At 40.8% G+C, this 27,344-nt stretch overlaps 1 protein-coding gene and 1 long non-coding RNA gene across 10 annotated transcripts in view; one reads left to right on the top strand and one right to left on the bottom strand.

Annotated features, from left to right (window-relative positions):
* The window catches only part of DCN (decorin), a 31,437-nt gene extending 11,644 nt beyond the window's left edge, over positions 1 to 19,793 (bottom strand). Inside the window, exons 1-3 of the mRNA XM_080971511.1 lie at positions 19,552 to 19,793; positions 13,323 to 13,563; positions 4,944 to 5,056 (exon numbers count right to left, since the gene is read on the bottom strand). Coding sequence (XP_080827637.1) covers positions 4,944 to 5,056; positions 13,323 to 13,527 — 318 coding nt within the window. The 5' untranslated portion in view covers positions 13,528 to 13,563; positions 19,552 to 19,793. The remainder of the gene's footprint in view (positions 1 to 4,943; positions 5,057 to 13,322; positions 13,564 to 19,551) is intronic.
* LOC308457564 overlaps positions 1 to 27,344 on the top strand; it is a 206,725-nt gene that overhangs the window by 57,395 nt on the left and 121,986 nt on the right. The gene's annotated exons all lie outside the window — the stretch shown is intronic.

Here is a 27,344-nt window from a genome sequence, read left to right as displayed (position 1 = left end):
TATGTGAACCTTACTTCTTGTGTACCTGTTTCCTCTTCAGACTCTCACAAAAATATGAGATTAAATATATTTACATTTGGAAAGTGCTTTGAGATGTTTGGAAAGCAATAATTATTCAGGAATAATGTTCCCTTGTTATTTTGATCAGTGGAACACAGCTGTAGAGCATATTTGCTCACTGAATGCATTATCTTACTTGTAAGAATGGAAAAACAGATGGTTCAACTCTCTGTTTTGATTTCTAGCCATTCTAAATCCTTTCATAATTAAACTTATGCCAGCTATCTTTAAAACGTGCAGGAGGAAAAGCTGAACATTTGCAAAGATCAGAAAATATATAAACAGCTGCAGGGAGGGAAAACATGAAGAAAAAGCAAAAAGAGGAGAAACTATTATTTTGAACAGTTCATGTGTTGTATATTTTCTCTCTAGTGTATTTTATTTCCTGTTCATTGTCAGTAAAACAGGAGGTATGTTTTGCAGATGGCTCCACTGTGTATATGATAGATGTGCATGGTTTTAATTTTGTATACTAGCCAGGAGTGGCCAGATCTCTGAGAGGAAGAGGTCACTCAAAGTTCAGCAGTGCTAGCAGAAAGCCTCTCCCAAAAACATTTACTGTTCATTTAGCTGTGGACATATTTTTCTCTCTTCAACTCAGAGCTACAAGGACTACCACTGAGATATAAATGACCAGTCCATTTTAATACGAATCTCTGAACATTGTTGATGATGTTCTATATATGTTTATACACCACCACAAACAGAAGCTGCTTAAAAATAACACACACACCCTTCCCCTGCATGCAGTAGGAGCTTCAGAGCACTTTTTGTTGGCAGGCGTCAGCAACTAGATTAGGGACTTAGAGAGCTGCAGGGCCACCAGTACAAGGTGAAGGTGGCATCAGGCACGTTGTTGGGTCAGCCTGGAGCTGATGCAGTGATCGGGCCTAGATCAGAGCCAGCAATGGCACCAGCTTGGAATCCAGCATCCTTTGCCAAATCAGCCCTCCACCCTGAAATGACTCATTTCAGGGCTTTCTGTTGTCTGCCACTGGTGGGGATCCCACTGCTGTCACCTATATGTTCAGTGGGTGGAAAGTGGAGCTACACACCAGTGGACTATTCCTGGCATAATTCAGTATGCAAAGGTAGTGAGGGCCAGGCAGAGGGACACCTCTACCTAGTCTAAGCACCCTAGACCCCAAAGCCTGATTTAAATGGGGTGTGGATTGCTCTTCCAGCCAGCAAGCTAATCCTGTGCCACATACTTAGTTGAATGGTCGCTCACCTATCCAAATGGTCCCAAACACTTTTCCTTTATTATTACTATTATTTATTGAATTTGTATACCTGCAGGTCTCAGGGCCGTTCACAACCCAATAACCCTGCCAACACAAAATAAAAACTCCCCAAAATAAAAACAACAACCCAATAATATCCCCTCCAACTCACACCCTCTCATCACTGCTGAACCTAGTCATTAGGTGGATGAATTGATGATAAATACAACTTTTCCTTTCCTTCCCACTGCTTTAAATTAAGGTGACCGCTCTGGCAGGAAGGTAAACGGTGTTTTGGTGCTCTGCTCTGGTTCGCCAGAAGCGGCTTAGTTATGCTGGCCACATGACCCGGAAGCTGTCTGTGGACAAACGCCGGCTCCCTCGGCCAGTATAGCGAGATGAGCGCCGCAACCCCAGAGTCGTCCACAACTGGACTTAACGGTCAGAGGTCCCTTTACCTTTTTATGGGAATTCCATACCTTGATTGTTATTATTTCTTAAACAAATTACTAACCATCTTCTAGTGGTTAGTAAAACCACTCAAAAGGAAGTTCACAGAATAAACACGTCAAGCATAATAAGCACCAACCAATAAATACAAGAAATTGCATTTTCAGAAGTCTTTAAAGCAAGCAGCAAATAAACCCCACCCTCAGACTATTAACCCAAAGTGAATGAGTAGAAAAACACCCAGAGCCACTCTTGTGTTTACTTCACTTATTTGACAGTGGATTCTGGTGAGAGATGAACTTATGGCAGTAACACATGTAGCACTTTGGCTGCTAGCATACCAAGTGAATAGTGCCAGATTTAGCTGGCTATCAAACACAAACTCCTCCTATCCTAAGGAGAACATATAGCAAAGAAGCCAGGTGGAAAAACTTGAGAGGAGGGATTTGCCTGGACCAAGGCTGCTAGACATGCTCATGGCAACTAGAGTACTAAAAATTAAACTGGAATGGGAAAACAGGGATGTAGCCCATTTGTTACTGCTAGGCAACCACACAAACATCTAATAATCCTGGGGCAAGGTAAAATTCTCCAGCAGTCTGGGTGAGCTCAAAAAGAAAAGAAAGCAGTGACAGTTACAGTTCTGCAAGAAGGAATTCTCTTCACACAAATGTTCTCCCAATAGTTTATATTACTAGTCTTGGTGGAATCTCTCTGGGATTTTGTATTTTGCAATTATAATTGTTTGAGTCATCTTGAGTTCAGCCTTGCATGGAATTTGTGCCAAATCTGTCCAAATGTTAATTTTTTTAGATCCATTACTTCCTTTTGCATAATTAATTCATTTATAATGTTTTTGGAGCCCCCCCCCCTTTCCATCAAGCTGTGTTGCTGGAGGCAGTGGCCTTTTAGTCACAATATTGAGTCCCTGGAAGGAAACAGAACTATATGATTCCCTAAAGATGTTACTGTTACCTAAGGCCACCACAAAATTTCAAGAAATATTGCCTATGCTTCATTTCTCAGTTAGCTGCTAAGCCACAGCTAAAGCAACCAGTCAAGTGCCTGCCCTTATCTCACTCCATATGCTTCTCCCTGACTGTACTGTGCATGCTGACTCCTGTGGCTCAATCCAACATATGATTACTTGGAAATTAATCCTGCTCAGTACAACTGTCCCTACTCCCAATATGAGTGCATAGTTGGTTGTAACCCTGGAAGCCAGGGCGATGAGGAAGGGAAGTCATCAGTCTAAACAATAAGAAACACTCGGTCTAAACAGTCAAAACATACTGAATTGAGGGGTTATTCTGCTCTGAGTCTAGCTCAAAAGCAGCCTCAAATATACTAACCAGTTTTAATATAATGGATAGTACATTTTTAATCATGTTTGCTGGGTTTTCCTATGCTGAGGATGGAGAAGTAAAGCCACAGGATTCCTTGCTAGTCTCACCACAATGCCTTGGTCCCTCTGCCTTCCAAGCAGACCTTCAGACAAAGGTCTGTCCCAAGCACTATGAGCCACAATCAGCCCACCTCAAAGCGTAAAGGCCTTTGTGCATGCTGTGGCCTGCTGCAGGTGTCCCCTATTTTGTTTCTGCTCTTCACGTACCTCTTCCTAGGAAGAATACAGCCTCCGCAGAGGCCACTGCTGCTCCTGGGCATCAGTGTCCAGTACTAACACAGTGTTTGAGTGTAGCAACTCTACAAATGCTTGTAGACATAAGGGTTCCTATAGGCTCCCCTCAACCCAGATCCATCAGGCAGTATCAGTAGAGACTTCATCTATTCTGTGTAGGCAGCAGCCTCTGCAGAAATCGACAGGTGCCAATCGCTAGCACCTTGCGTCCTTTGTGCAGCCATGTAAACCAGGTTCTCTCTTCATCCTTCTATATCCACAGACAGCAATCCACATACTATCCAAAATGATTCCACAGAACTCCTTAGGGGTTCACTCATTTTTAATCCTTTCATACAAATCCCAATTTGGTATAAATTTTTATGTGTTTCAGAATATCTCTAAATTTATATATTCAGCTCGGTCTTCAATTATTGCACAGCTGATGGGTATAATTTGTCCACCCTCTTACCATCTGTCCTGTGGATGCCAACTTTGTCCAAACTATGGGGACAACTGAAATATTAAAACAGTCCTGCTATGGGCAGTACTGCATGTTGATTTTGTTGTAAGAAACTCATCAAGTCTGGAAGTAAAATATGCATGTACATGTGTCTGGGAAACATAGAACAACCTTATTTCTCAGGTGCATGCATTGCACATACAGTTATTTCACACTGGTGTTTCCTGCAGCAGTTCTAATAGGTACCATCAGATGTTTTCAATGGTAGTTGAGGAACCAGGAAAATAACCAAACTTCTGCTATGTATTCAGATATATTGGTGTTGTTTTTCATTTGGGCACTCCTAGCCACTGAGGCTACCTGAGCACTCCAGTGACCGTGTAGAAACTAGGACGTGCCAACCCAATCCTTCCAGGGCAGTATAATCCCATCCAGGGCAGGCTATCACTCCACATCCTACTACTAAATCGATTTCAGAAACAATTGCATCCACCCATTGCTAAGATCGCAGAAGGGAAGGTTGTCTCTTGCAAATACCTGTTTTTTGCTGTCTGATGTTGCGAGAGATATATCCTTTAAGTTTAGAACATCTAAATTTCTTGTTAAGGCTTTACAGGGGAGATGGGGGATAGGAAATGATTTATGCACTAGGGGTCAGTGAGTAGAAATGTAAACCATTATTAGTAGCAGTATTCTTCTTGTTGTGAAGCACAATTCCCCTGTCCCTCTGATATGCTCCAGAAGGATACTCTGGCCACCAATAGGAAAAAGCACTGAGAGGAGAAAGAGCAGGGTCACATCCACCCATCTCTCTTCTGATAAATGTCATGAACCAGGGTAGCCAAAGCAGTTTCAGGGCCATGACCAGACCTGAAGCCATTGTAATGAATGCACCTAGCTTATTCCTGCTCATTAATGTCAATAGATCTACTCTGAGTAATACTAAATTGACTATAACCCACAATTACAGTAGCAATAGTGGCTTAGTACATAACCTTTATATGTTTATATGCCAAATATTTATATAGTACCAACAGCAAGGTAGATATTATTCCAGGTCAGTCTCTGAACCTACTGGAACTGATCAAACATGTGACTAACATGTAATGTGTATTTCACTGCAACTTACATGAAGATCCTTCAAGTTCTTGAAATCTCCATCTTTTATTTCAGTGATTTTATTGTTCTGTAGGTCCAGTAGAGTCGTATCTGGGGGGAGATCCTTTGGAACTTGATCCAGACCTGTAATGGGATTTTAAAAATAGCAGTTAATAAGAACAAGATAAAAGTCCTGCTGGATCAGACCAAAGGTCCAGGTAGACCAACATCCTGTTCTTATAGTGGCCAACTAGATGCTTATAGTAAGCCCACAAGTAGGATCTGAATGCAACTTGTAACTCGTATTCAGAGGCATATGGTCAACAGTGGATGGAGAATATAGCCATTATGACTAGTAGCCACTTATAAGGTTAAATGGTTAACCCTGAATGGTTAAGTCCAGTCAAAGGCGACTATGGGATGTGATGCTCATCTCGCTTTCCGGCCGAGGGATCCTCTTTGAATTTATCTATTCTTCTTTTAAAGCCATCCAAGCTGGTCACCGTCACAACATACAAAACCATAAAGATGTGTTAAAGAGGATCAATAGTTACTTATATCTTCATTATTGAAGCAGAGCAACTGATTTCAAGCTTTCGCTACCTAAAAATTGAAAAGATTGATAACAACTTCTACTCTGAAATGGACAAGTGGTTCATCTACCTCAGCATTCTGTCTTTGATAATAGCCAGTTCCCTCAATGAGGGTTAAGATAGTGTTTCCCAAACTTCGGTCTACAGCTGTTTTTGGACTACAGCTCTCATCATCCCTAGCTAGCAGGACCAGTGGTCATGGATGATGGGAATTGCAGTTCAAAAACAGCTGGAGACCCAAGAATGGGAAACATTTGTTTAGATGAAAGACAGACAGATCTCTCTCAAGTTCAATGCATGTAACTATTCTCTTATTCTGGGGAAGTCACACAATGAAATGTAAAAATATCATAAACATCTAATTTGCTAACTTCTATCTTCAACTGTTCACAGTAGTCTGGTCCTATAACAATCCATCTGTAGTTCTTTTCTCACCTTGGTCCTTAGCCAAGGCATCATTCATCAGTACCATAGAAGGAGTTATTCCTATTGTTTATTCCAGGGTGCCCTCCAGAAGTTGTTGGGCTATAACTTCTGTCAGCCCTAGCAAGCATGGTTCATAGTCAGAGCTACCTCTTACTTATTCTATTGAATTTTGAATGAAACCAGTCCTACTGACATCCCCACCCCCACCCCATTGAAGTAAAATAGCTTCCCTTTCCCCACCAATTTAAACAAGCAGTTTCTTCATACAATGTCAAGTCAAGCTTTAAGTTCACTGCTTCAAATTCCAAGTCCTCCATGTTCTAATTATGATCAGTTAAATCCTAAACTCTAATTCTGGATGACAGTCAGGGACCCGGTCTTGGAAACTTTCCAAATACCATGTTCTGTTGACTTCAGCAAATATGAAGTGCTTTAAGAGAGGCCATGTTTAGATTCAGTTCCTTGTCATACATCTAAAAAGAATAAATTGTATGTAATCAACGTAGTCAGACCAAAAACATGCCTCATTTGATTTGTATCCTTCCACTAACATAAAGAGCTGATCACTGATTGTAATGAGTAAAACATCAGAATATAATTAAAGATGTTTAGCATTATTTTTACATTCAGGCTTTTCCACATATCAGTGCTCTCATATTTATCCTCATCTAAAATGTTCAGGCTATTAGATTTATAAAAACTAAGACAATTTTAAATGACTCCACTGCCATTTCTTTTTTTGAAACAGAAACTGTATGCAGAGCGTTGTTTTTACAAACAGATTCATTTCTGTTCTGTGAATGCCTGAAGAACATCAGTCAGTTTAAATTAAAAACACTTGTGATACCATTTCAAATTAAAAACACTTGTGATACCATTTCATATATGTGGCTTAGGTGAAGGAAGAAAATTAAAATTATTTCATATTACACAGCCCTATCTAAATTAAATAACACTGTCACCCACATTTGCTTTTCTAACCAAAATATCTTGTAAGTATGCATATTCATTCTGTCTGTCCTGTTAGTATAGAAAGTTTTCACAGAAAGAAAGAATTGCTCAGTACTGCGATATGTGCCCATTTTTGACACTAGCCCTGAAATTAATAGTCATGACTAACTTGGGTCAATTAATTTAAATGGCTACACAGTTTTTAAAACGCAGAGGCCCAGAATAATATTTCAAAGGCCTGGATGAAAAGAAAGGTATTCACTTGGCACCAAAACTCAAAGGTGCCTCTGAATGGATCTTAAGGTTCAAGTAGGTACATACGGGAGAGTAAGCAGAGAAGACAGGGTAGTGAGGAGTCTGGGCAATTTATATAAAATCCACAATTTATTTCAAACAAAGTTAACACTAGAAAATATCATAGAAGTACAAGCTGAAACATTTGAAGATAAGACTAGATTGATTTATGAATAAAACCAGAGGTAGAACCTTAGCCTTATCTTGATTCATCTCTCTCTTTTTAACTTCCCATATTCAGTCTATTGCCAAGTTATGTTACCCTACCCCCCTTACATTATTGCAAACCTATGGTCATTTCTCTCTGCTCACTAGTGAAAAGTATGGTTTGTGCTCAGGTTTTCTCATGCCTTGACTACTGCAGCCTTCTTATCTCTGAATGCCATATGTCAGCCCTATTTCTATCCATAAGTTTATGAATAAAATAATTTATTTATTTTAACCAAGAAATCTTACTGGCTTACTGTTGGTTTATAAGTTAAATAGAACTTCAAAGTCCAATTTGCATGAATTCTGAAGCTTGCAAAGGTTGACTCATAATAGCTTGCTGTTATAGATTCCTTGTTGCAGGAGCTGATAGAATTGCCCAATGTATTTATATAAACCCATACTTTTGGATTTACTTATTGTGCTTAGGTTTAAGAGAAGACTTATTGCCACTACAAGTTTGTATAAAATTTGCATTTTCTTACAGAACTTGTTGCAAGCACAACTTGAATAAGCTTGAATTATTTCATCCATCTGGACTCCTAGCAAATTAAAACATGTGAAACTGATCTAGCAACAGGAAGCCATATGGCAGTGATTGATTTTCTTGAAGATTTCTCCATTCATTGCTCATACATGACTCAGCCTGGGCCACCGGGCCTATAAATTGCCTTTGTCATTTATATCTTTTGCCGAATATATTCTGGAATGACTAACCCTTAAAATGTGTTCCAAATAATAAGACCTTTTGATCCTAGTATTTCATAACACCATTTCCACAGCTGAAGTTATCAGAAATATTGTGTAGCAGTATATACAATTATGGTAGCATTTGTAAATTTCCATTACTCAGAGTACTTGTCCTCTCCCCTGACATGAAACTGCATGCACAGGAATAACCCCTTATATCTCATATCTCTGTTTTAGACTGAGCCAATCATCCAGGTAGCACAAATTTCCTACAGGCTGGTGCTACTTTCCAAGTTGGGAGGATGGAGGCATGTCCCTGAACCTTGGCTGCAACATTAGTTCCTCCCTGTGTGTAAATGGCTGGAGTCTTTCCAGGAGACCCCATATGACAGTTACCTCCATTTCTTTCCATCAAGTTGCTTCTGTGCAAAAATTGGTACAATTCCTGTGCCCTCTATTTCACATGAGGCATGAAGTCTTGATTGCCAACAACTTTCCACCACATGTGCATGTTGCAAAATGTGTTAGTGGTTCATGATGAACACCACATGGGATTCATGTGGTTCACTACACTGAAGTGATGCCATGTATTAAATTACTGTTTGAGTGTTTGGACATTCTTTCAAAAGCCTAGTATGCCTGTGGTTTGTTCCTCAACAACCCTAATTGCTATGTGATACAATTCATTCATTTTATTTTATTTTATTATTTTATTTTATTTTTTGTTTGGGAAGGAATGGCAGACTGGTAGAGATGGGAAGGTGTGCTTCCCCTGTTCGTTCCCCCATGTAGTGTTCTTGGAAAAAACTTTTAAACAAGCCATTGGCATATTGATTGCAAAACCCTAACAAAGCAAAAAGCTCATATGACTCTTCCTATGTGATGTCTATAACAGCAAATGGGTAGAATGTATGCCTCAGGTCAACTCTTCAGCAATGTAGGCTTGAGTGCTAAATGTGCTGGAGAGTTTTAAAAGAAAGTATTCAGAGAAGTTCCTTTACATGCACAACACATGCACAAAGTATATTTTCAAATTTATTTGACTCTTCATCAGTTTTTCAAGTGCTGGCCAAATCAAAACAACACTGAAACTCTTTCTTCTGCTGCTAAAAAACAGACTTTTGTGAAAGATCCTCAGTATTTTCATTTGTGCAGCATCATCCTGCTTTTTGTGTGGAGAGGTAGTGGTTGGTGGGCGTGGTTTGGGAAACATCTGTTCTGCACCTCTGACCAATGTGAGCTGTCAGTTTGCAGACTCAGACCGAAGGATATAAATGACAGAGAGATGATGGCACTGAGTCCACTTTAAATACAAATACAAAAAAACTACAAAAACTTGCACTATCCAATAATAGTGACATGTGACCAAACATGCAGACAATCAGTTACAAATTTGCTCTTAAAACTATTGGAGCAAACAGCAACTGTACCACTATATATGATAAGTGTGAGAAGATGTTTTGATTAAACCACAATCTTCCAGTGCAGAGATTTTGACTCCATATATGCTAACAAAGGATGTACTTAATGCACATATTTTTATTACTGAATTCAGGGATGGGAAACTGTGGTCCTTCAGATGTTGCTGGACTCCAGTTCCCATCAGCTCAAGTCAGCCTTACCAGTGGTCAGGGAGCATAGGAGTTGGAATCCAGCAACATCTGCCCCCTGAGTCTTAAGAGGCTGGAATGTTGTTTGCAATAACATTCAGTAATGCGTGGGTGGAGAGAAGAGAATCAATCAGGAAAAGTAATTATCCACCCAAATTGCTGGGCATTTAACTAGATATTTAAACAGACTCTCAACTCAGCTAAGCAAACCATCCAGGAATATTTTCATATTTGATCATTCAGTCCAGAGGGAATTTTAGCATGAATAATATGTTGTAAAAAGCTTGTTGATGGGATATAGTAATGTTATCTTGTTCCACCCTTGCACACTAGGGCGGATGAAGTCTGGATAACAGTCAACTTGAATTCTTACAGCATAACAGAATTAATTCAGCCAGCATTCTGAGGCTCCAACAGCCAGAGCAAAGCAATAGTTTGTCTGGTGTGAAAAGCTATAGAAAATGAAGTCCCTATTTGGACACGTTAGTACCGTAATTTAGAATCTAGCAACTATTTGGGATGTGAGTGAGATACGCCATACATATATGAAGTATATTCATGAAATGGACTGTGATTAAAACCCTCAAAATGGCACCATTTATCAGTGGACATAGCTCAATCTGAACTATTTCCATCATTAATGGCTTGGTTTTGAGATTTACGAACAATGTCCAAAATGTTTGTTTCATTAAACTTGTTTTGGACATACACAATCAGTCCGAAGTAATGGATATTCTTTACCTGTAAGTCAAGGAAATTAAATTTTGATTTTACTGGCCTACTGAAAGCTAGAAATCACAATATTTGTCACTTTTTTGAGAACTGTATGATTCAAGTTGTGATTAGCTAGTCATCTCTTTTGCTAAACAGATTTCTAATGGCACAGGATTGATGGGGAATGTTTTTCTAAATGGGAGCTAATATTTGGGAGATCTCAGCTTTGAGAAGGTGACCTCTCCTCCAGCTGAGGGGAAGTGGTTGTTGAATGGTTATATGTGTGTCATAATAGAAGCAGTTTCTAACTGGAGCACAGAATTGGAGCCTAACCAGACATTACTTTAATAGCATAATTAGCAACCATATTTTTTAAATTGATAGTTGTGAAAGTGGGGTGATTTTTCATAAGGGTCACGGAAATTAGGGGAGGCCAGTTTTAAACTTCTGTCCTCAGCTGCAATCCTAATGAAAATCACATAGCTTAATATTTAAATAACAACAACAACCAAGCATAGTTGGCAATCACACTATTAAAGTAATATCTTGTTTGCCCCTTTATTGAAGGCTAAAAATATCTTGGGTTCTGTGTAACTCTGGGAATCATATGTAGGCAGGAGCTTTGCTGTTTGCCTCTCCCAACCAGCCAAATATTACAAAAAGCATCATAAATATATCTCTTCCAAAAAACCCAACAACATCCAGTAGCTTCATAGCATCAAGGCCGTCAGCAGATCTCTTCAGAAGAATGTGAAGGACTATGCAGATGGAATAAGTTTGGTGTTCATTGACTCCTTTTGAGTTCTGGTTTCAATTTAGAAGACAACTGATCAAAACAGAAATCTGTCCTGTTCCAGTAATTGTCTCAGAATTGTGTTTCTCTCCTGTAAATAAATGGTAGCTGTTCATTGCTGCAGTACACATCCCCTCCATTATTTATGACAATGTCATTGACATCTCCACTTACAAAGACTCTCTTCCCTGGAAGGGAGGGGAGTGGTTGTGGGCCGGAGCCCGAGCACCGCCCCTAGCAGGGGGCAGTTGCCCCCTGCCTCCACCTCACCTGGCTGGCGCCCACGCCCCCTCTGCAGGCATCCAACCAGGTGCCTCGGAGGGGGCGTGTTCAGCAGCCTTATGCTGCGATGCCAGCCTCTCCCTGGCCTCATTCTTCGCCGTCATCTCGTCGCGAGTCACCCACCCTCCACTCCCTTAGAGTTAGGGCTTAGGTCATTGGCCTTGCTATGGACCTTAGGTTGGTCGCCCTGGTTGTCCAGGGGGCCTGGTAGGAGTTTTTCCATTTGGCATTAGGCTTTTTGGTTTTTTCGCCTACCTCGTAGCAATCGTCACAACTTTTGTGGTATTGGTGGGTAGGTTAGGCATTGGAATAATGTGTTGTGGTGTGTCGAAGGGCTAGGTGTGGCCATCGCCTATGCCTTCAATTTTTGGGTATTCCGTTAAAGGAATCTGGCGGTCGTGTGTTCTGTCTGATGCCTGCTTGGCGGGAGGCCATGGCACGACCCTCGGTGACATCAGGGGGGAGCCTATAGTTGGATTAGCATCAACAGGCTCCACCTACTGGTGAATAAACCCACGTGTTTTAGAGATCCAATGCCTAAGCCAATACCTTTTCACTGCTGTAATCAATAAAGTTGTGGCCTTTCCATGCCCATTAACCTTATATCACGTGTCCTTGTGTATTCATTTCACATCGCGGGGGTCGGGTCCTCGAACCACAATACTTAAAACTGCGCTGAATTTTTAACAGGCCCAACTGAAAATTCAAAGCATACCCAAAGCTCTAGTTCAGGCACAATGTTGCTTATTTAGAAGATACAGGTTGACTATATAATTGTAGAGGCATGCGTTTTCATATAAGGAAGTGATAGGATAATTAACTTCCTAGAAAGAATTCATCAAAAACCCCAGACAGAGAAATAAAATTGTCAACTCAACAGGAAAAACAGTCATCATAGAAACTTAAAAAAAGAAACAAAAAAACTTTTGCTCTTTTGATCCTTAACTTTTCCCACAATTTCTAAGTTTTATGGGGTTTTGTTTCCTTTACTTGGGATCTACCGTACTTCCTTGCCTAGATGTTTGACCTTTGCCCATTGCTTTGCTTCCTCTTCATGTCTGGAAAGCATCCAGTACACAAACATGTATATTTGTATTTGTCAATGAAGACTAAAATAGTTATATTTTAATCAAACTAGAATAATTAAAAGCATTACTGTTAGTCCCAAATTAAAGCCAATGTTAGAAAATGTTAGAGTCCACATGCTCATATTTCCAAGTTAAAACTTGTAACAACCAGTTTTATGTGGCCCGTGTAACCTATTGATTAGGAAATAGAGCGAATCATAATTTCCTCAAGAAATTATGAGTAGCAGAGTTTGGTACTCAGAATTTATATTTACCTGGATTTGTAATATAGGTCTGTGTCACCCAACCATATTTAAAAAAAGGTAAAGGGACCCCTGACCATTAGGTCCAGTCGCGGACGACTCTGGGGTTGTGGCTCTCATCTTGCTTTACTGGTCGAGGGAGCCGGCATACAGTTTCCGGGCTTATTATGATAGAACATTGACAAACTGGCATTTCCTTAAAGAGAAATGCCTGTGGTCTTGAATGAAAGGCAGCGTAAAATGGACGGAAAGCAAATGACTACCACTATTTCTTTCATGGTCTACCACCACAAAGACCCTGTTTTTCAGCTGACCTATTCTCAGCTGAACTCTCTCTCCTTATTTTCCTTGTTGTTTTCGACAAGACTATCATACAGATACTATCACAACAATGGCAAAATTATAGTGTGACAGGAGAACTCAGTAACTATGTTGGTGTTGATACCCAAAAATAGCTTAAGTTGTCATTGTGAGCCAGCATAAACAGACATTTTATGAAGCAACATTTCATTTTGCTCACCTAAATCGGAGCACTGCACAACTCGAAGGTGGCACTGGCAGCGGAATGGACATACTGGGCCTTGCAGTGGAGGATAAGTATCTGGAGTATCTGTAGTTCCAGAACCTGCTTCATCTTCAAGCATAAAATCAAACAAGCCTTTTTGGTGGAATGGCTTAGCCAAGCAAAGTGGCAGGAGTAGAAGGAAGAAAACGGCTACCTTCATGGTTTAGTTCATCTATTCAAGGTGGCAGCTGTGAATCTAGAAGTCAAAAAAGAAGAAGCAAAGATTTGTAAATTGGTGGCATTGTGTGCATACTCATATCTTTCACATAATTATAATTATAATCGAAACAGTTTTTGGTGGAGTTGTGCTGAAGTGTATAAATGCGATGGTAAAGGTAAAGGTAAAGGGACCCCGGACCATTAGGTCCAGTCGTGACCGACTCTGGGGTTGCGGCACTCATCTTGCTTTATTGGCCGAGGGAGCCGGCGTACAGCTTCCGGGTCATGTGGCCAGCATGACTAAGCCGCTTCTGGCAAACCAGAGCAGCACACGGAAACGCCGTTTACCTTCCCGCCAGAGCGGTACCTATTTATCTACTTGCACTTTGACATGCTTTCGAACTGCTAGGTTGGCAGGAGCAGGGACTGAGCAACGGGAGCTCACCCCGTCGCCGGAATTCGAACCGCCGACCTTCTGATTGGCAAGTCCTAGGCTCTGTGGTTTAACCCACAGCGCCACCCACGTCCTGATAAAGCATTACCCAGATATAATTTATGTAGAAAACCAATAAGTATTTATAAAACAGAGATTCACAGAGGAACACAGAGTCAGTTCTGTGCACAACTGTCTGGATAGTTTGATTTGACTTGTATTTATTAGTAACAAACAGTTGTGTTAGGATTCTGCACAAAAATTAAGGGAAGAATTATTTGCCAGTTCTTAGTCAAGATAGCAAATGGACTGAATTGTTTTTTCCCCATTGTCACGGTTAGCCTGAGGCTGTGAAACTTATGATAGTATTGGGAAGGGAGGGATAATATTCTGTTGTTGATTATTTTTTTTAAGCCCAAAACTTGCCAGGCTGGCAATATCATGTGAAAGGAACCTTTAGTTGCTTAAAGTAAATCCTGTAAAGTATTTTAAGGGAAAAGGTTGAATTTCAAGTTTGTTATTTTTGGCTTTCTTGTCTGTATATCAAAATATAGTCCAATTTTAAACCATCTGCCATAGTACTACAGGTGCCCCTAAAACTGATAAAAAAAATGACAGCCAGGCACCTTACATCTAATTTTGACATTCAGCTGGATGGCGTTTACCTGAAGTTTCAGGTATCTCAAGGGGGGTGGTACAGGAAGAGGCAGGGCAGGACCTTGAAGCTCCTCTGCTGTTGTTTCTTGACTCAGATGCAATAACAGAAAGGATTGGGCTATCTCTGCTGTTTCGTAGTTGTGTGCAATTCCCCCCCCCCCACAAGTTTTGTTTTTCTATAGTACATTTTTAAACTCAACAACATAGCCTCACAGATGTATGCTGCTTATTGTCAGCACCCTTGGGGCTAATTCATGTTACGATGACCACTCATACCATTGTGGCTCAAATGCTGTTTCCTCATATCTGGATCCCATCCTATACCAGTAACATCTGTCAAAAGAAACCACACAGGATGAACTGATGACACAGTTATTTCCCACACTAGCACTGCCAGAGTGGCATTGGTATGGAAAGAAACCATGTCATCTACTTGCTTGCTGTTTGTAATTATTGCTTACACCATAAAACCCTGCTGTAGGGAAACAGCCCCCAGCCTGCATTGCCAATATAGAAAATCAGCCCAGTAAGGAGGGACAAGGAGCTACAGTCAGAACTGGATATGGAACAACTGATTGGTTCAAAATTGGGAAAGGAGTACGGCAAGGCTGTATATTGTCTCCCAGCTTATTTAACTTATATGCAGAATTCATCATGCGAAAGGCTGGGCTGGATGAATCCCAAGCTGGAATTAAGATCGCCGGAAGAAATATCAATAACCTCAGATATGCAGATGACACAACCTTGATGGCAGAAAGTGAGGAGGAATTAAAGAATCTTTTAATGAGGGTGAAAAAGGAGAGCACAAAATATGGTCTGAAGCTCAACATAAAAAAAAATGACGATCATGGCCACTGGTCCCATCACCTCCTGGCAAATAGAAGGGGAAGAAATGGAGGCAGTGAGAGATTTTACTTTCTTGGGCTCCAGGATCACTGCAGATGGTGACAGCAGTCACGAAATTAAAAGACGCCTGCTCCTTGGGAGAAAGGCGATGGCAAACCTAGACAGCATCTTAAAAAGCAGAGACATCACCTTACCAACAAAGGTCCGTATAGTTAAAGCCATGGTTTTCCCAGTAGTGATGTATGGAAGTGAGAGCTGGACCATAAAGAAGGCTGATCGCCGAAGAATTGATGCTTTTGAATTATGGTCTAGAGGAGACTCTTGAGATTCCCATGGACTGCAAGAAGATCAAACGTATCCATTCTTAAGGAAATCAGCCCTGAGTGCTCACTGGAAGGATAGATAGTGAAGCTGAGGCTCCAATACTTTGGCCACCTCTTGAGAAGAGAAGACTCCTTGGGAAAGACCCTGATATTGGGAAAGATGGAGGGCACAAGGAGAAGGAGACGACAGAGGACGAGATGGTTGGACAGTGTTCTCAAAGCTACAAACATGAGCCTGACCAAACTGCGGGAGGCAGTGGAAGACAGGAGTGCCTGGCGTGCTCTGGTCCATGGGGTCACGAAGAGTTGGACACGACTAAACGACTAAACAACAACAACAACAAGGAGGGTTGCAACTCATCCTGTATAATACAGGATTGCCCCATGTTTTAATGCACAATTTTACATCCTGTGTTGATTCAATACAGGACATTGTTTGTCCTGTATTTCCTGAATGTCTGTCCTGCTCTCTTGTTCTTGCTCTTTCTTGGCCAAATCACCCTCTCCAAATGACTGCCTCCATTCCTACAGGGAAGTCATTGCTGGCTTGGCTGGAGAAAATGCCTCTTGCTTCTTTCCCTTCCTTTTTTCTCATCGCTCCCTCTCTCATCCCGCCCCCAAGGATGAGCAAACAATGGGGCAAGGCTTTCATGTTGCTGCTTCCAATTCCCTTCAGCTTCAGGGTGGGTTGAGGCGGTCTTCCACAGAGCTGCAGCCTGGGAGTGCTAGGCCTTGTTTCTCAGGGAGCAAGAGGGTCTGAGTCTCTAGAAACAAGTAGTTTTGGTCAGTGTAGCCTAGAAGCCCCAGTTCTGAACATAATTAACTGCATGATATTTGAGAGAGGAGGGTGGAGGAGAAGTAGCTCCCCAGAAGGCTTGCTCCGCACCCCCTAATATTTTCTCTCTCTCTCAGAAATTTAACATATGCCTCATCAGAATATACCCACCTCATTTACTTATTTTTTTGCCCCAGCCTGCATACAGTAGTGTATGTGTGTTAAAGGTCAGGAATTTAAGCTCTGGGTAGCAAAGCACAGACATATTTACACATCCATGTGCATGTGACCAATCCCAGAGGGGTTGTCCTGTTAGGCTGCAATGTAATGGATTGTGCTGAAGTCATTTCAGCACCAGGTGTGGGGGGACTTCACCCATCAATCTTGTCTTGTCCTGTATTTTGCCAAAACAAAGGTGGTAACCCTGTCAGTAAGGCACCATGCCCCAAGTTAATTATTTAAGCAGAGGCTTGACAACCATATGTCAGGAGTGCTCTGATGGTGTTTCCTGCTTGGCAGGGGGTTGGACTCGATGGCCCTTGTGGTCTCTTCCAACTCTATGATTCTATGATTCTATGATTTTATAAGTTATAAGGCCTCTATTGGAAGGCTCTTACAACTTCATGGAGAACAAACAGTAATGATATTCCACTGTGCATCCCCACAGATCATAGCTAACTGTAGGCTCTTTCCCCCAGCATGAAACAGGACGAAATCTTTTCAGTTTGCCATTATGAGGATGAGGATGGCAAAACTACTGTAGCAGAAGTTCTGTAAGATGGTTGCAGGTTTGTAGTTCTCTTTGTAGTGAGAGTGGGAGCAGAATTTTTACTACTGAACTTCTAAAAGTCATTTGGGCGGTATTTTTCTTTTTCTATGCAATTGCATGTGAATTAGAGCACAACACAATGAAGCAATGAACTTGGTTTTATTTTGACCTTAACCTTCCTCAAAGGAGTTCTGGTTTCCATATCATATATACCCTCCCAACCCCCCAATATATATTATTCTCATGATAGCCTTGTGAGGGAGGTTAGGCTGAGAGATATTAACTGGCTCAGAGTCACCCAGTGAGCAAAAATGTGGACCCATGCCTCCCTGATTCAACCCAACACTTTAGAATGATACTGCACCACACTGGCACACAGGTCTCGAAGTCTATTAACTCTACTTGAAGTTAAAAGACCTTGGCATGTTTCCAGATTAATAGATTAATTACATATTAAGAGGAAGTAAATCTAATCCTTAGGAGTATCAAAAGGGACAAATGTTCTAGCAAATCCAAATGTGAAACATAAAATAGCATAAATGGTATTTTATTTCTTCTCCCAGTTAATCAGGCAAAAGGATGGTTTATATGAACTCTTATTCCCCTGTTGCTAAAATGTTATGATTTTTTGAAAATATTTCTGTGCCTTAAATTAGAGTCTAGAATAAAGTCTGTAAGAGTTTTGTTTCGTTTATGAAACCTGTAATATTTTTTGGTAAATAATCAATTGATCCTATCGGCCATTAGGATTCTCACTTTAGGGGCATAACTGGCACATGAAGAATGTCGTGGTAATTCCATGTAAGTCATTGTTGAAAGATGATTTACAAAAGAGGCGCATCCTTTGCTTATGTCACTGTATTCAAATGATGACCCACATAATGTAAAAGGCATTTTTAAAAACCCCTGATTAACAATGATATTCTGAAAGATCTCAAAGGAACTAAAGTTCAAAGGAACGTCAAAGGAACTTAAATAAATCTGATGAACATAGCAGCCTAAAATAAATGAAAAAACTATGTTTCTGCCAACTAACGATGGGCCTTATCCTTCAGTAATTGCTGGAGTACTCCTTCCACAACTATTCTGTAGCTGCAGAGAGAAAGCCCCATTGAACCTTGTGAGACTTACTTTTGAGTAAGCATGCATAGAATTGTGCCATGTATTAGTTCAATCAGTTATTTCTGAGAACAGCAAATAAGGCTTGAGGTTATAGTGATTCTTTTATCGAATCAACTAACAGACAGTTGTAAAAGGCATGTAAATAAAAACACCAGAATAGCCAGAAAAAAAATATACAAACAGCAAAATAAACAAACCATATGGAGAGAAGGATTGTGAGATGATACATATATATTATATTGAGGGTGGGGATGGGTGGGGTGATTTAATTCTATACTGAATTATGCTGTGGTATTTCTTTCTAGGAGTTTAAATCTTATACAGCCTGATCCATAAATCAGTTGATCCAGAGTCCTAGGACTGAATGTTTGGCGTAACTAGTTTGCAGAATAAAGAGATGTCTATACCATTTAGAAAATGGAGAGAATAAGGACTTTTCTAAAAAGAGAACTACAGCTCTATCTCAGTTTCATCTACTTCAACAGCAACTAATATACTGCATTTCTTTTCATAGCAAATGCTTTTCTTAGAACAGATGAGGTAAAGAACATGCTACAGGGCACATTCAAGATTTTGAAAGCATGTTTATTTCAATTTTAAAACTGTATGGAATGCCTGCTTGTTTATCTTTAGTTTTTCCAGTCAAGAAACTTCTTGTCTTAAATATGCAATCGCTGTTTACATATGCAATATACCACTCTGCAGTGTTTAGAAAGATGTCTGCTACTCTGGGCAAAACATTCCTCCACCACCCCTTTAACTTAAAACAAATACCTTCTGGTTTTCAAACTACAAAACATGAAGTTTCTGTTTTCCTCCTACAACATCATATACTTCAAACTTTGCATTAGAGCAAGAAAATGCACAGCTGGAAAACTCGGAACATACAAATCCTTACAAAAATACAAAGAAATGGCCCCAAATGTAAAAGAATGCTAGGAAACATCCACAGTTCTCTAGAATGCTCCCAAATAATGCAGATACAACAGTACTAAACATCTCTTTTAAAGCCACTTCTTTCAGGCTCCCTGTTTCTCCTAGCTTTTACTGAAGTTTTACTGTACCGGAGCAGAGTTCAGGATAATTATTGAAAGCCATACCTTTTAATCCAGGGATTTGCAAAAGGCGCCCTCAGAGCTGAGATGCAATTAAACTGAAATATTCAAGCCAGGCAGAAGAAGGTGCAGGTGTGGAAAGGAGGAGGGGTAGATTACTGCTCAGTTGTCTGTCACTTGGTGGAAAACCCTCCTGCGTCTTCTATTCCATAGCACAGTTAAAAAAGCAAGGTTTCCCTCAATGAACAGAATCCAAGCTGACACCCACAGTAGATCATATGGTAATGATATGTCTCCTGTATTGTAGCCAGAAACTTTATCAGCCCCCTTTTTCCCCTTATTTCTTTTTCATGTGTTCAGGATCCTAAGTGCTTTTACAGATCAGCACAGAATGCTTTGCTTGATGCCATTTTTTTCTTATTTCCGTCATTTTCTTTAAAAATCACATATTTAGTTAGATGGATTTCTAACTTTGAGCGATCATTTTCTTTCGTGGAAGAAAAATGTCTAGAGAGAGCGAGAGAGGCTTCTGGTTTACAGTAGTGTATGAAACCCAAGGAAGTGGAAGGAAAGTAATCTCTCAAAGTTAGTAAAAAAAAAAAAAACCACACAGATTTACAGGAGAAAATAAATGAGTTAGCCTTAAGTCAAATATTTCTGCAGGTACCTTTTGGTTTATAATAGGAATAAAGTAAGCAAGCAGACATGCCTTTGCTGTGCATACATAATCCCATGATTTTGTACTTTTAAAAAACAAGTAGGACTGGAACTTGCAGTCTGTATCTTTATTAAGATACTAGCGGACGGTAAATATGTCTATTCAGATGTAAGCCCCAATGTGTAAAATGAGGCTTACTTTCAGGTAAATGGGTATAAGATTGTCAGTATGATACATTTCTATGTCATACAGAAAAGGTTACAATTTTAAAAGTGCAGAACAGAAATAAAAAATACAATTGGGAGATTTTTAATAATACATTTTTACTTGTTTTGTGATCTAGGATCGCAACTGTTACATGAAACATTTTGTACAGATGTTGCAATGTGGCTTCTCAAACTATACGGGAGTTATACATATATGCTCTAGTGACGTCACCTACAGTAACTGGTGGTTAGAGCAGCCTATAATCCCATGTATACCTTGGAGTCAGGCCCATTAAACTCAGTGTGAGTTACTTCTAAACAAACTTGCATCAGACTGGGATACAAATGCCAAATGAACACATGGAACTTCCTTCTGTTCTTACCTTTTCTGCTTAAAATATGTGGGTTTGAGTTGCCATGTTTAAACTTGTAACTTTCTCCCTCCCCTCAGGCTGCAACCAGGTGCAAGTGCAGTGTCAGTTAAAGGCTTTTTAGGAGAGAGATAAGTTATTAGACTCGTAAGAGACTTTTAAATCTTACTTGCTTTGTATTCCTGATTGAACACCAGAGACCTAAAAGTCATTAAGTTTGTTCTCATTCCTTCCTACCAAAAGTAGGATTTAAGAACAAGTCACATTTAGCACGACTTGATTGCAGTATAGGGTTCAAATCAAGGGTGTTGTTTTAAATAAGGCATGCTACTTAAAGTAATATTTTAGAAGTGCTATGAGATTACTTATCCATCTTTTTAACAAGCTGAGTCAATTTAGGCATTCCAGGGAGCTGATAGTCCCTTTGTGCTACCCACTGAGAACAATAGTTGGCAATTCTTTCAGATGAGACATTGTGGTGTACATGATTGCTTTTGCCCTTATACATTTCAACCGTCTAGCAGAAACTAATCCTATTCAGATGAGCCACTCTTAGGTTCACTGACATTGCGATGGCTTCTTAGCAATTTCAGGTATTCAAATCCAGGTCACTTGTTATGTCTGGTGCTCGGAAATGTTTGAAGCAAGACTTTTGATTGACAGGAGGTCAGGCAGTGGGTCAGTTCTGAACCTCCTCAATTGTCACTTTTCCTTTAAGTTCTCTTTAACATCTTCCAGCAAAATTCTTGCACAAATAACTGAACTTTCTATGTTACATGTGCAAGTTATTCTCTATTTAATGGGGCCTTTTCCCAGGAAAGAATGGAGTTTGAACAAATATCCTTCCTACCTCCTTCTTTGCTCAGCCCTTGGAGCACTGAGCCCTTGGAGCACTTTAAGTGTGCCTGAACTGGGACACTGACTCTCTAGCCTTCCCGCTAGGTAAGTAGAGCAACACTGTCAGAGATGGTTAATAATTGCTTATGATGGAGGGGCTCATAGCATTAACACCCTAATAAAATCTTGCTTCTTTCATAGCCACAGCCTTGGATCCCAGCAGAAATCAGGCATGGCTCTAATTCTCAGCTGCCCAGCCTACTTCTTGCTTCTACATCTCAAACACCTCTACTATAGATCCCCAAGCCAAATGGAGGACATAGATGATGCCTTCCTGGAACAGATGGCCAAGCATGCAAAAGGAAGGGAGATAGTAGTAATGGGGGACTTCAATTACCCGGATATTTGTTGGATGTCAAACTCAGCCAAGAGCATAAGGTCAAACAGATGCCTCACTGGCCTTGCAGACAACTTCATTGTCCAGAAAGTGGGAGAAGCAACAAGAGGAACAGCCATTTTAGATCTGGTCCTAACCAATGTTGATGACCTGGTTAGTGGGGTAGAAGTGGAAGGATCATTAGGCGCGAGTGATCATGCTCTTCTGAAGTTTACTATACAGCGGAAAGGAGCAGCCAAGCATACTAGGACTCAATTTCTTGACTTTAAGAAAGCCGACTTCATAAAACTTAGGGAAGTGCTGGGTGAGATTCCATGGACAGTAATACTAAAAGGAAAGGGAGTTCATGATGGCTGGGAGTTTGTTAAGAGGGAGATAGTAAAAGCACAACTTCAGGCAATACCAATGAGACGGAAACATGGAAGGTGCCTAAAGAAGCCAGGGTGGCTATCTAAAGAACTTTTAACTGAGTTAAGATTAAAAAAGGATGCGTACAAAAAATGGAAAAGGGGGGAAACCACCAAAGAGGAATTCAAACAAATAGCCAGCACGTGTAGACACAAAGTCAGAAAAGCTAAAGCACAGAATGAACTCAGGCTTGCTAGAGAGGTTAAAAGCAACAAAAAAGGCTTTTATGGGTATGTTCGTAGCAAAAGGAAGAACAAAGAAACAGTGGGGTCACTCAGAGGAGAAGATGGTGAAATGCAAACAGGGGACACAGAAAGGGCTGAACTCCTCAATGCCTTCTTTGCCTCAGTCTTCTCCGATAAAGAAAACAATGCCCGACCTGAAGAATTTGGAGCAAATGATTCAGCAGAGGAAACACAGCCCAGAATAACTAAGGAGATAGTACAAGAATACTTGGCTAGTTTAGATGTATTCAAGTCTCCAGGGCCAAATGAACTGCATCCAAGAGTATTAAAAGAACTGGCAGATGTGATCTCAGAACCACTGGCAGTCATCTTTGAGAATTCCTGGAGAACAGGCGAAGTCCCGGCAGACTGGAGGAGGGCAAATGTTGTCCCTATTTTCAAAAAGGGGAAAAGAGAGGACCCAAATAATTACCGCCCAGTCAGTCTGACATCAATACCAGGGAAGATTCTGGAGCAGATCATTAAGCAAACAGTCTGTGAGCACCTAGAAAGGAATGCTGTGATCACCAATAGTCAGCATGGATTTCTGAAAAATAAGTCATGTCAGACTAACCTGATCTCGTTTTTTGACAGAATTACAAGCCCGGTAGATGAAGGGAACGCAGTGGATGTAGCCTACCTTGATTTCAGCAAGGCATTTGACAAGGTGCCCCATGATATTCTTGTAAAGAAGCTGGTAAAATGCGGTCTTGACTATGCTACCACTCAGTGGATTTGTAACTGGCTGACTGACCGAACCCAAAGGGTGCTCATCGTGCTCGCTTCGGCAGCACATATACCCAAAGGGTGCTCATCAATGGTTCCTCTTCATCCTGGAGAAGAGTGACTAGTGGGGTGCCACAGGGTTCTGTCTTGGGCCCGGTCTTATTCAACATCTTTATCAACGACTTGGATGATGGACTCAAGGGCATCCTGATCAAATTTGCAGATGACACCAAACTGGGAGGGGTGGCTAACACCCCAGAGGACAGGATCACACTTCAAAACGACCTTGATAGATTAGAGAACTGGGCCAAAACAAACAAGATGAATTTTAACAGGGAGAAATGTAAAGTATTGCACTTGGACAAAAAAAATGAGAGGCACAAATACAAGATGGGTGACACCTGGCTTGAGAGCAGTACATGTGAAAAGGATCTAGGAGTCTTGGTTGACCACAAACTTGACATGAGCCAACAGTGTGACGCGGCAGCTAAAAAAGCCAATGCAATTCTGGGCTGCATCAATAGGAGTATAGCATCTAGATCAAGGGAAGTAATAGTGCCACTGTATTCTGCTCTGGTCAGACCTCACCTGGAGTACTGTGTCCAGTTCTGGGCACCACAGTTCAAGAAGGACACTGACAAACTGGAATGTGTCCAGAGGAGGGCAACCAAAATGGTCAAAGGCCTGGAAACGATGCCTTATGAGGAACGGCTAAGGGAGCTGGGCATGTTTAGCCTGGAGAAGAGGGTGATATGACAGCCATGTTCAAATATATCAAAGGATGTTACATAGAGGAGGGAGAAAGGTTGTTTTCTGCTGCTCCAGAGAAGCGGACACGGAGCAATGGATCCAAACTACAAGAAAGAAGATTCCACCTAAACATTAGGAAGAACTTCCTGACAGTAAGAGCTGTTCGACAGTGGAATTTGCTGCCAAGGAGTGTGGTGGAGTCTCCTTCTTTGGAGGTCTTTAAGCAGAGGCTTGACAACCATATGTCAGGAGTGCTCTGATGGTGTTTCCTGCTTGGCAGGGGGTTGGACTCGATGGCCCTTGTGGTCTCTTCCAACTCTATGATTCTATGATTCTATGAACTCTGGCTTTTGTCCTTCTAACAAACAGGCTGTTGAAGGAAGGGGGCCCAACCATTTTCTGTCTGGCACAGAGACACTTCCTTTGTTACCTTAATGACCCATACTTAGCGGGCCATTACCAAGAAGCTGGCTTGGCTATTCCAGCTATTGAATCCTTGTTGGATCCAGGAGTTAGAAGAAACACATACGGCCTACTCAACCACCCCCAACTCACAACAATACATTAGAATCCACAGTTGCATTTAAACTGACCAGCCTATGTGTGTGTGGTGAAGCTGGGAATATTTGTCAGAGTTCCTGGAATTTTCCAACTCTTTTGGAGAAAGCCCCCCAAAGGAAATTCTCTGAAAAAAATATATTTTCTAATAATATTTTCTTATCCGTTAGTTACTGTTGTTTGATCTACCTTCTCTTCTATGTATTGTCAGTTAATAAAACTATGATTTAAAGCGATGGGAAACACGTTTTTTTGAAAAATGTGTGTTTTTGAACCCTTATATTGTGGGGTTTTCTTTAAGCATTTGTGTTTCTTGGGCTGCCTTTGTATTTTATTTTTATTTTTTTACTGTGTTTATTTGGAGAATCATGCCTGATTTCAGGGGGTTACATGCAGGATGGGGGGGAAGAGAAGAATGTCTGAGCAGGGTTGTAGGAGTAAGAATAAATGCATAGAGTGGAGGGATGAAGGTAAGTGGGAGCCCTTGTTTGATGGTCAAATGGACATGGGGCGAGTTCATTCTCCAAATATATTTATATATATTTTTGCAATATCACTTTGTGCTTGCATTATGATAAAGTGGCTAAAGTATTGGTCATAGATAGACCAGGGAGACCCAATATCAGAGCACTGCTCAGTTCAAAGCTTGCAGGGAGGCTATAGAGACTAGTCATCTCTCCTCCTAACCCACCTAATAGAGTACGTGTGATGATTTAAAAGGGAGATCATATTAAGGTAAAGGGTAAAGGACCCCTGGACGGTTAAAGCCAGTCAGACTTGACTGTGGGGTTTGGTGCTCAGCTTGCTTCAGGCTGGCGTTTCTCTGCAGACAGCTTTCTGGGTCATGTGACCAGCATGACTAAACCGCTTCTGGTGCAACGGGACACCGTGACAAGTGCCAGAGCGCACAGAAACACCATTTACCTTCCAGCTGCAACAGTACCTATTTATCTACTTGCACTAGTGTGCTTTCGAACTGCTAGGTTGGCAGAAGCTGGGACAGAGAAACGGGAGCTCACTCCGTTGCGCAGATTCTAACCGCCAACCCTCCAATCAGCAAGCCCCAGAGGCTCAGTGGTTTAGACCACAGCACCACTCGCTCCTGTCCTGAATTCCTTGGGGGAAGTGGGGGATAATCAGTACTTTTTTTCTGGGGGCCCGCAGGGGTACACATACCCCTATACATTTTATGAATCTAAGTTTGGCCTCATTGAGGGGCAATATTTCAATATGAGTAGGAAAATGAGAGTACCCCTAAACATTTTTAAAGAAAAAAAGCACTGAGGATAATCTTTTTTTAAAAATGTGTTGTTTATCTTAAACTACTCCTCCCTCCATGGCCCATTGTGATTTCTATAGCAAGTGAAGAGATGCCTCATAATGGTGCATGTGCCATATGAAATAGAAGCTGGGAGGACAGAGAGGCATTGTTGCTTTTTACTAATTGTTTTCACTCCATTTTGTTTCTCAGGTCTTAACTAAAGCAAGTAGCATTTTTCTCCTGCAGTCCTTTCAAAGTCCCCAGGAAGCATCTTAAGAATGTTTCAAATTGAGAAAGTAAAGTTACTGATGTTAACACAATAAAACATGCACAAAATGTTTCCATTAAAAATACTGGAGACAGCAGAAAGGTTCTACATTGGCTGAAATATTATTTGGACCTCAAAGGGAAGGTTTAGTCTGTCTGGAAACTTTTTTTATAGCTTCTCCTGTGAAATTACATCTGAAAAGCTCTTACTCAAAAATGAGACCACAAAATGTACTTGTGTTTATAATTAAAGCACTGAGGATAGTTTAACTGAATTGGTTTGTATTTCAGGTCTAACTTTGTTCTAAGAATGTATTTTATTTCATCAAGGAAAAATAGAATTGGGTTATTGCTTTATGACAAAGCTTTGCACAACTTTGATTCGTATAGCTTGGGGACATATTAGTTTAGTTTAAGACTTGTGTGGGCTTGTTTGATGTAAGAATTCTCTCCTATAAGAATTCTGCCTCCACTATAAAAAAGTGCATTTTGCTAACTCCTGTTCTTCCCACCTGGTTGTGAGCAAAGATTTTTTTTTTAATGTTACCTGACGGACAATAAATACCAGATTTGATGTGTGGAAAGAGATAAACCATTGATGGGGGTGTCCCAACTGGAGTTCTGTCCACCAGCCATCTTCTAAACCTCATAAACTCCCTGCTCCCATAGGAACCTGATTTTAAGATTAGCCTCAGAGGTCTTGTTATTTGTCCTGTCCATACATGAGATCAGGCATGAGACTCAAGGCCTTCTTGGTGGTGGCACTGAGATAATTCCGGAATCTGTAGTGGATAACTGCTGAGTTCCCTCTTTGTCCATCTTTAGATTAGGAATGAGCAAAAAATCACCTCTCCAAATCTTCATGTTATTTCTGGGTGGCAATATTAGGGTGGGGAGCATTTTGCCAGATGTTTTCTGGGGAGAAGTGGAATTCTCAGTTTGGATGAGAATGAAAGCAAAAATGCTCAAAAAACTCTTCTCTGATCAATTTTGGCTCTATTAAACTTAAATGAAACTCTGTTGTTAGTTTATATTGGTGGATGAATGGGAAAATAGAGGAAGACTGGGGTAGAGGCCAAGCCTGTTGCTTAGAGAAGGATGGAGTTCATTGTGTAGCCCTAGTGCAAATGCCAAACTCTGTGAAACACCTAGTGATGTGGCCCAGTGATTCTTAA

The sequence above is a fragment of the Podarcis pityusensis genome, assembly GCF_964106645.2.
Source record: "Podarcis pityusensis genome assembly, chromosome: 10".
NCBI classification, from domain to species: domain Eukaryota; kingdom Metazoa; phylum Chordata; class Lepidosauria; order Squamata; family Lacertidae; genus Podarcis; species Podarcis pityusensis.
Note: the sequence above shows the minus strand (reverse complement) of the source record. Positions and strands in the feature narration are given on the sequence as shown.